This window comes from Moschus berezovskii, chromosome 4 (assembly GCF_049115385.1).
Source record: "Moschus berezovskii isolate FMDL1 chromosome 4, NW_MosBer_1.0, whole genome shotgun sequence".
Lineage (NCBI taxonomy): Eukaryota > Metazoa > Chordata > Mammalia > Artiodactyla > Moschidae > Moschus > Moschus berezovskii.
In genome coordinates this window covers 29,661,324-29,672,032 of record NC_142463.1, presented here as the reverse complement: position 1 = coordinate 29,672,032, position 10,709 = coordinate 29,661,324, and the positions used below count along the sequence as shown (strand labels likewise).

The 10,709-nt window shown below is 43.6% G+C and overlaps 1 protein-coding gene across 1 annotated transcript in view; it reads right to left on the bottom strand.

Moving 5' to 3' along the window:
• Nucleotides 1-1,032: 1,032 nt before the first annotated feature.
• Nucleotides 1,033-10,709, bottom strand: part of CIMAP2 (ciliary microtubule associated protein 2) — a 32,237-nt gene continuing 22,560 nt past the window's right edge. Inside the window, exon 10 of the mRNA XM_055401388.2 lies at nucleotides 1,033-1,099. Coding sequence (XP_055257363.2) covers nucleotides 1,033-1,099 — 67 coding nt within the window. The remainder of the gene's footprint in view (nucleotides 1,100-10,709) is intronic.

Genomic DNA, 10,709 nt, shown 5'->3' with positions numbered 1-10,709 from the left:
CAGCTTTGATGTTATTATATATGGCATTTTCAATTTCTATTGCTAGTGTACAGAAATTGTTGCTTTGAATATATTGATCTTATTTCCTGAAACACTGCTGACTTATTAGACCTAGTGTGCACCTAGTTTGGCTTATCAGCCTTTTTGAGGATTCAACAGGATTTTTTTTTTCCCGTAGACAATGTACCTGTGAATAACAACAGTTTTACTTCTTCCAAAACAGTCATTTTGACATGAGTGAGGAAGTAACTGCTTTTCTATCAAGCACCTGTGCTCTTAAGGGTGTCCGAAGTATTTTTATCATTATGTGGGTTTTGTGACTGAAGCCTTGAGCCTGTCTCCTTTTCCCTAAGAATAGCACACTCCTGCCATCCCACCCAATCTCTCTCTGTTCAAAAACAGTGAGGGCAGAAGCTCAGGATATTGTGACCAACCTATGCAGACCTACCGCTGGGCTAGACTGGCATGCCCACGAGGTCTGACTTGAGGGGTGTAACTGATTGTTCCCAGTGGCTGCACAATGCTAGGAGGTCAGCAACTTCCTCATGGTATTTGGTCTTGCCAAGCTTCCAGAAGCATCCTGGGATGGAGATGGAGTATTCCTGGAGAGGGCATACAGCCGCTTTAGGACATAAGCTACACTCTGCCAACTCTCATTGGATTTTACTGAACTGGGAGTCAAGCATTTTGGCTTTAGAATAGGAGGGGTTCCAAGAGGGTCAACCACATCCCGCCCCTTTAGTCCATCTGCTGTCTGGCTCCTGTGTTCATGTCACTGGCCGACTTGAATTCTCAGGATAATCGATCTCTGGTATCAAAAGATATCTGGCCTTGCTGTTCCAGAAGACACCATGACCTCTGGTAGGTGTCTCCAGCAAAAGTGATCCCACCATACCTCTCCCCCCTCTCCCAGGCATTCCCATGTGTCCTTTCTCCAAGACCCCCCATTCCCACTCCTGCCCTCCCACCCCCAGATTTGTCTTCAGGCTTTCAGGTCCTCTGGTCACTGCAGGTTGTCCTTCACGGGCAGCTTTAAGGATCTGAATTATGATCCACAGTTGGCACACACTTCCCCTTAGTAAAAGGTGTGATTCTTTCCCTTTAAAAAGACACAGAGAAAGAGAAAATGAAATTGGTCCCTTGGAAGGATGTGAGCCTCCCATCCATGGAGAGGCACCCACAGGGGAGGAACAGGTACCTATTGGTTGTACTTCCCAGGGGAACCTTCACTGGGCGAGAGGCCAAAACTGATGACCTCTAGAGTTTTTCCAACAAACCAACCTGGTTCTAAGGACAGTCCTCTGCTATGCACCTAGTTTGGCTCATCAGACCCTCCAAACTGGTTTGTAAGAACTTCAAATACAAATTCCTAGTTCCTAAAAGATCATTCCAATAAGGACACTGAGGGTCAGAAAAATGACAGAATTTGCCTAAGGTCACCCTGATGCCCAGAATTCCAGCCCAGAGCCCCTGACCACAGTCTAGCATTCCTCCCATTGCTCGGATTCTTTCCTAAGAGTGGAACACGTGAAGACTCTCTCTGGTTCACTCTCAGTAACCCTTTGGAAGAAGGCATTTCGTAAGAATTCCTTGCTTTGTGTGTCTAACAGTGTCTGCCAGTCGTTACGGCGCACATGTGTATGTGTTTGCTCATTGTCTGTCTTCCCCACCAAGACGTAAACTTGATGAAGGCAAGACTTTGATTTCTTTATTGATATTTCTTCCATATTGTATTGCCTACACTGTTTCAGATGTGTCCACACACACATCACCTGGAAAGGTGGTGTCCACAAACATCTGTCAAAGGAAGGAAGGCAGGAGGGAGGGCTCAGAGGGTCAAACAGGCCTTTACAACCATCTGGTGGGTTTCCATGCCTTCTGCTTTTCACTCCTCCCCAGTCTACTGCCCCCGGCCTATTCAGAGCCTCGGCTCTCACCTGACACTAAGACGGTCTCCTTGTCTCCGTCCAGCCCCAACCCACTCCTCCGCCCACAATGCCACAGAGTACCTCTTTAAAACACAAGAGCTACTTCCTGTTAAGCCCCTTTTGAATGGCCAAAAGAAAATATTTGCAAAACACATACCTGATAAAGGATGTACGCCTAGAATATATAAAGGACTTCCAAAACTTAATAGAAGAAAGTAAGCAACCATTTTTAAAAATGTGTGAGAGATACGGAGAAAGTACATGAAAAGACGGCCAACATCCTGTCATTAAAGAAATGCACATTCAAGCCACAAGGGAGCACCCCTATTAGGTTGTCTAAAGCTGGGAGAAGAAAGGGCCTTATAATATCAAATGTAGGACAATTAGATCCTACATATATTTTTGGTGGAAAAACAAACTCGTACAACCATTTCAAAAAATAGTCTGGCAGCTTCTTATTAAGTTTTACATATATTTACCAAATGAGCTAGATATTCTACACTAGATATTCATCAAAGAAGAATGAAAGCATATATCTACATGAAGACCTATATGGCACTGCTTGTAACTTTATCCAAAATTGCCCAAACTGAGAACAACCCAAATGTCCCTCTCCTTGAAAGCGTATAAGCTGTGGTACATCCATTCAATGGAACATAAGTCAGCATTAGAAAGGAACAAACTGCTGGTGCAAGCAACAACAGGGATGAATCTCAAGAACAATGGAAAATGAAAGATACAAAATTCTATCCACGGCATGATTCCATTTATATGGCGTTCTGGAAAAGGCGGAACTACAGTGTTTGTAATCACATCAGTAGTTGCTTGGAATTGGGAAAGCGGGAGGAAACTGACTATAAATGGCACAAAGAAACTTTTGAGGGCGATGGTAATAGTCTGTATCTTGCTTATTTTGATATGACTATATACGTTTGTCAAAAGTCACAGAACAGGAAAAAATTTATACAGTTGCATACCTAAAAAGGATGACTTTTCCTGGATGTAGGTTGTACTATTATAAATCTTTCACAGAAGTTCTTCTGTGGCTTCTCACAGGTCAAATAAAGTCGGAGCAGCTTAGCTTCAGAATCGAGGCCTCTAAGAACTGATCTAGCCAACCGCACCTGCCTTATTCTCTGCGATTGCCCTCTACACACTGCACACATCATCCACAATGAACCATCCAGTGTTTTCCATACATGCCCTGAGATTTTTTGCTTCCGTTCCTTTGCTCATGCACTTTCCTCCACTCTAATTTTTTTCTTCCTCCCTGAAAGAAATGAACCCTCGTGCAAAGAACATAGCTAGGAGCCCTGGGGAAAGGGACTCTGCACTGAACTTCCTGAGTCCCCTGTCCAAACTTCCAAATCTCCCACCAAAACCGCATGCACAGAGGCCTCGGAGGTAAAAGGGAGTGACCAGGTATGGACAGGGGGATGAGGAAGACAGTGCAGATCACGATGAAGGCTATTTGTTGCCTTAGCCTTCCTGGGCTCAAAGGGTCCTCCCTCCTGGTCTCATCCTCCAGAAGCCTGTAGGCTTGACAGACTGCCCCTGCAGCCCAGATGTAGACAAATCCTGGGCCCTCCTGCCTCCTCCTCCTCCTCATGCTGCCCTATAACTCTAGAGGAGGGGTTGAGTGCCCTCCCCAGAAAGCCGGGAGCCTCTCTGGGACAGAACTGCTGTCTGTCTGAACTCTATTCTGCAATGTCCAAGTAGCCAGGATACACCTGGCATTTAGTAAGTGCTCGATTAATTTTTGAAGACTGCACACGAGTGCTATTATTGCTCAGCAGCAACTTTAGGAAATCCCTTGCTCTCTCTCTCAATTTCAGTGGTCCCAACTGAAAAATATTGAGAGTAATTCCTACCTTTTAAAGTTACTGTATGGACTTCCCTGGTCCAGTGATTAAGAATCCGCCTTGCAATGCAGGGGACACGGATTTTATCCCTGGTTGGGGACCTAAGATCCCACATGCCAAGGAGCGACTAAACCCATGCACCACAACTACAGAGTCTGTGCACTGCCACGAAAGAACCCACATGACCGAACAAAAGATCCTGCATGCTGCAACCAAGACCCGACACAGACACATAAATAATGAATAAATATTTAAAGCTACTGCCAGAAAAACACCTACTTCTGCTTTATTGACTATGCCAAAGCCTTTGACTATGTGCATCACAATAAACTGTGGAAAATTCTGAAAGAGATGGGAATACCAGACCACCTGGCCTGCCTCTTGAGAAACCTGTATGAAGGTCAGGAAGCAACAGTTAGAACTGGACATGGAACAACAGACTGGTTCCAAATAGGAAAAGGAGTACGTCAAGGCTGTATATGGTCACCCTGCTTATTTAAATTATATGCAGAGTACATCATGAGGAACGCTGGGCTGGAAGAAGCACAAGCTGGAATCAAGATTGCCGGGAGAAATATCAATAACCTCAGATATGCAGATGATACCACCCTTATGGGAGAAAGTGAAGAGGAACTAAAAAGCCTCTTGATGAAAGCGAAAGAGGAGAGTGAAAAAGTTGGCTTAAAGCTCAACATTCAGAAAACTAAGATCATGGCATCCGGACCCATCACTTCATGGGAAATAGATGGGGAAACAGTGTCAGACTTTATTTTGGGGGCCTCCAAAATCACTGCAGATGGTGATTGCAGCCATGAAATTAAAAGACACTTACTCCTTGGAAGGAAAGTTATGACCAACCTAGATAGCATATTAAAAAACAGAGACATTACTTTGCCAACCAAGGTCCGTTTAGTCAAGGCTATGGTTTTTCCAGTGGTCATGTATGGATGTGAGAGTTGAACTGTGGAGAAAGCTGAGTGCCAAAGAATTGATGCTTTTGAACTGTGGTGCTGGAGAAGACTCTTGAGAGTCCCTTTGACTGCAAGAAGATCCAATCGGTCCATCCTAAAGGAGATCAGTCCTGGGTGTTCATTGGAAGGACTGATGCTGAAGCTGAAACTCCAATACTTGGCCACCTCATGCAAAGAGCTGACTCACTGGAAAAGACTCTGATGCTGGGAGGGATTGGGGGCAGGAGGAGAAGGGGACAACAGAGGATGAGATGGCTGGATGGCATGAGTTTGGGTAAACTCCAGGAGTTGGTGATGGACAGGGATGCCTGGTGTGCTGCGATTCATGGGGTTGCAAAGAGTTGGACACGACTGAGCAACTGAACTGAACTGTGTACAGTAAATACATATAAAATCACTTTGAATATTATAAACTCCAATAATATAAGAATTTTTTATTATTATTATAAAAATGGATATTTATGATTTAATTTCAGATTCCTGGACAAGGAATGGGACTTCAGTTTAAATTGTTAAAATGTCAGTATGCCTACTCAAGTAATTAGGAGGAAGTATTGATGTCTGCCATTCACTTAAAATTTTATCAAATTGTAAGGTAATTATGGGGAGTAACACGCAATTTTGGCCTTGAAGTATAAAACAAAGCAGGTCAAAGGCTAATGGAGTTCTGCCAAGAGAATGCACTGGTCAGAGCAAACACCCTCTTCCAACAACACAAGAGAAGACTCTACACATGGACATCACCAGATTGTCAATACTGAAATCAGATTGATTATATTCTTTGCAGCCAAAGATGGAGAAGTTCTATACACTCAGCAAAAACAAAAGTGGGAGCTGACTGTGGCTCAGTTCATGAACTCCTTATTGCCAAATTCAGACTTAAATTGAAGAAAGAAAGGAAAACCACTAGACCATTCAGGTATGACCTAAATAAAATCCCTTACAATTATATAGTGGAAGTGACAAATAGATTCAAGGGATTAGATATGATAGAGTGCCTGAAGAACTATGGATGGAGGTTTGTGACACTGTACAGGAGGCAATGATCAAGACCATCCTCAAGAAAAAGAAATGCAAAAAGGCAAAATGGTTGTCTGAGGAGGCCTTACAAACAGCTATGAAAAGAAGAGAAGCAAAAGGTAAAGGAGAAAAGGAAAGACATACCCATTTGAATGCAGAGTTCCAAAGAATAGCAAGGAGAGATAAGAAAGCCTTCCTCAGTGATCAGTGCAAAGAAATAGAGGAAAACAACAGAATGGGAAAGACTACAGATCTCTTCAAGAAAATTAGAGATACCAAGGGAACATTTTATGCAAAGATGAGCCCAATAAAGGACAGAAATGGTATGGACCTAATAGAATCAGAAGATATTAAGAAAAGGTGGCAAGACTACACAGAAGAACTATACAAAAAAGATCTTCATGACCCAGATAACCATGATGGTGTGATCACTCACCTAGAGCCAGACATCCTGAAGTGCGAAGTCAAGTGGGCCTTAGGAAGCATCACTATGAACAAAGCTAGTGGAGGTAATAGAATTCCAGTTGAGCTATTTCAAATCCTAAAAGATGATGCTGTTAAAGTGCTGCACTCAATAAGCCAGCAAATTTGGAAAACTCAACAGTGGCCACGGGACTGGAAAAAGTCAGTTTTCATTCCAATCCCAAAGAAAGGCAATGCCAAAGAATGTTCAAACTATTGCACAATTGCACTCATCTCACACACTAGCAAAAGGATGCTCAAAATTCTCCAAGCCAGGATTCAACAGTATGTGAATCGTGAATTTCCAGATGTTCAAGCAGGATTTAGAAAAGGCAGAGGAACCAGAGATCAAACTGCCAACATCTGTCGGATCATTGAAAAAGCAAAGGAGTTCCAGAAAAACATCTACTTCTGCTTCATTGACTATGCCAAAGCCTTTGACTGTGTGGATCACAATAAACTGTGGAAAATTCTTCATGAGATGGGAATACCAGACCACCTGACCTGCCTCCTGAGAAATCTGTATGCAGGTCAAGAAGCAACAGTTAGAACTGGACACGAACAACAGACTGGTTCCAAATAGGAAAAGGAGTACATCAAGGCTATATATTGTCACCCTGCCTATTTAACTTGTATGCAGAGTACATCAGGAGAAATGCTGGGCTGGATGAAGCATAAAATGGAATCGAGATTGCCGGGAGAAATATCAATAACCTCAGATATGCAGATGACACCTCCCTTATGGCAGAAAGCTAAGAAGAACTAAAGAGCCTCTTGATGAAAGTGAAAGAGGAGAGTGAAAAAGTTGGCTTAAAACTCAACATTCAGAAAACTAAGATCATGGCATTCGGTCCCATCCCTTCATGGCAAATAGATGGGGAAACAATGGAAACAGTGTCAGACTTTATTTTCTTGGGCTCCAAAATCACTGCAGATGGTGACTGCAGCCATGAAATTAAAAGATGCTTGCTCCTTGGAAGAAAAGCTATGATCAACCTAGACAGCATATTTTAAAGTAGAAACATTACTTTACCAACAAAGGTCAGTCTAGTCAAAGCTATGGTTTTTCCAGTAGTCATGTATGGGTGTGAGAGTTGGACTATAAAGAAAGTTGAGTGTCGAAGAATTGATGCTTTTGAATTGTGGTGTTGGAGAAGACTCTTGAGAGACCCTTGGACTGCAAGATCCAACCAGTCCATCCTAAATATTGAATATTCACCGGAAGGACTGATGTTGAAGCTGAAACTCCAATACTCTGGCCACCTGATGCAAAGAACTGACTAATTGGAAAAGACCCTGATGCTGGGAAAGATTGAAGGCAGGAGGAGAAGGGGATGACAGAGGATGAACTGGTTGGATGGCATCACTGACTCAATGGGCATGAGTTTGAGTAAGCTATGGGAGTTGGTGATGGACAGGGAGACCTGGCATGCTGCAGTCCATGGGGTCGCAGAGTCGGACACGACTGAGCAACTGAACTGAACTGAAGATAATTAGAGATGGGTAGAAGGATGATAGATATAGACAGGTGATTAATAGATGGGTGGACAGAAAGATATGTCAGAAAGCAAGAAGAGCGAAACATTAATGACGAGAATCTAAGTGATGCATGTACAGGGGTACACTGTGAAATCCTTTCTATTTTGGTGTATGTTTAAAAGTTTTCATAATAGAACATCAACTGAAAAACTTAAGGAAAAGAAGCTTCTGACAGATTGAACTGGATGTTTCCTTGCATAGAGTTATCCAGACTCTGAACCATTTCATCAATTAATGCACTGACTTGTCCTTTAACAAATATGCATTGAGCTCCTTCTACGCGTGCCAGCTAGACACTGGAGCTGGAGAATAGAGAAGTTCTGTTTAGTAGGGACCACAGGCATATGAATAAATAATTAAAATATGATGGGAAAATGCTCCGATCTGGGAAGGCTCAAGAGGCTGAAAATAAAGAGACGTTGTCTGGAAAAATCAGGGAAGGTTTCATATTTAAGTGAAGTCGTAGAAGATAAACAGGAATTTTCCAGATAGAAACTAAGAGAAGAGTGTTTCAAGAACAGATCACAGTGTGGTGAAAGCACAGAGAGTGGGGCACAGCGTGGCCTGGCTGGACTGCAAAGTGGGCATGTCCACACAGCCAGGGGGTGGCCAGATGGAGTAAGGGGACCAGGTTGTAAGAGCCAGAATGGTGACCGGGGGTGGGGGGAACTGGGTCCATTGGTTGGTCAACCACATTTTAGAAGCACCGATGGTGTGCACAGGTCTTAAAAATGAAAAACAAAAGGCTGCCTTTCCCACACAGGAGTCAAATCCCAGGCTGCCTAGCTGGAAGCCCAGAACCTGCGGTTTGGCAGAAAGAAGCAGGTGAGGCTTGGGAGTGACAAGTGAGAAAGACTGGCTGTCACTACATACTCCAGAAGGAGACTTTACAACTCTTCCACACACACACACCCACACACACCCTCCCTCGTCTGGACTGAAGACAGCAAACTGTTCAAGGCCATGTTGTGTTCCTACTACTACTAAGTCACTTCAGTCATGACCGACTCTGTGCGACCCCATAGACGGCAGCCCACCAGGCTCCCCCGTCCCTGGGATTCTCCAGGCAAGAACACTGGAGTGGGTTGCCATTTCCTTCTCCAATACATGAAAGTGAAAAGTGAAAGTGAAGTCGCTCAGTCATGTCTGACTCTTAGCAACCCCATGGACTGCAGCCTACCAGGCTCCGCCATCCATGGGATTTTCCAGGCAAAAGTACTGGAGTGGGGTGCCATTGCCTTCTCCATGTTGTATTCCTACCCGGTCTTAAATTGCTCAGTTGTGTCCAACTCTTTGTGACCCTATAGATTACAGCTTGCCAGGCTCCCCTGTCCATGGGATTCTCCAGCAAGAATACTGGAGTGGATTGCCACACCCATGGCGTCTCAAAACCTGCCAAGGAGGAGAGGCTGAAGTTCAGGGTCTGACTCAGAGCCCTGGTCCCCACCCTGCCTGCTATTTGGCTGCGGGCCTCTGAGCCATTTCCATCACCTCTAACCCTCTGCACTGCATTTTCTCCCATATATGGGAAGATAGGAGGAGGACATGGCAACCCACTCTAGTATTCTTGCCTAGAGAATCCCGTGGACAGAGGAACTCAGCGGGCTACAGTCCATGGGGTCATTAACTCGGCGGGCTACATGTCCATGGACATGACTGAAGCAATTGAGCACGCATGCACACGCATGCAAAAGTAGCCCTGACAATCCCCATAGTCTGTGAACTCTACACTTTTCCACACACACACACTGGATTGTGGTCACCACCCTGGAGCCAAAGGCAGGGATTAACAATAGCACATCAACACAGAGGAGTTGTGAGGGTCCAATGAGAAAGCCTGCATCCTTCCAGACTCCATTTGTTCTCATTAATTCTTTACTTCTGCCTTAGTTTTAAATTTACTCTGATTTTTTTAAACTTCTAGAATCAAATGATTGCTTCTGTTGGTTTCAATCTTTCTTATTTAATACTAAAATCAATTAAAACTATGAATTTTGACAATATTATATAGGTTTTGATACAGAGTTTTATTGCAATTAACTAAATGAACTGTAATGTCAAACTAGATTTTCTCTTAGACCCAAGAACTTTGAAGAAGAATTCTTACTATTTTCCAAGTACTTGGTTTTGAGGGTTATCCTTTTATTGTTAAGTCTTGTTTTATTGTACTTTGTTTAGAAAGAGCAACCTAAAATTTTCTATGTAGGGCATTTTTAATTTAGATATATTTAATGAGATCTTCTTAGATCAACTTTTATAAATGTTCTATGAGTATCTGAAAATAATGTGGAGTAAAACATACCTATTCAGTTCAGTTCAGTCGCTCAGTCATGTCCGACTCTTTGCCACCCCATGAACCACAGCATGCCAGGCCTCCCTGTCCATCACCAACTCCATGTTGTTGAGTCCACCCAAACCCATGTCCATTGAGTCGGTGATGCCATCCAACCCTCTCATCCTCTGTCACCCCCTTCTCCTCCTGCCCTCAATCTTTCCCAGCATCAGGGTCTTTTCCAATGAGTCAGCTCTTCGCATCAGGTGGCCAAAGTACTGGAGTCTCAGCTTCAACATCAGTCCTTCCAATGAACACCCAGGACTGATCTCCTTTAGGGTGGACTGGTTGGATCTCCTTGCAGTCCAAGGGACTCTCAAGAGTCTTCTTCAACACCACAGTTCAAAAGCATCAATTCTTCAGCGCTCAGCTTTCTTTATAGTCCAACTCTCACATCCATACATGACCACTGAAAAAACCATAGCCTTGACTAGACAGACCTTTGTTGACAAAGTAATGTCTCTGCTTTTTAATATGCTGTCTAGGTTGGTCATAACTTTCCTTCCAAGGAGTAAGCATCTTTTAATTTCATGGCTACAATAACCATCTGCAGTGATTCTGGAGCCCAGAAAAATAAAGTCTGACACTGTTTCCA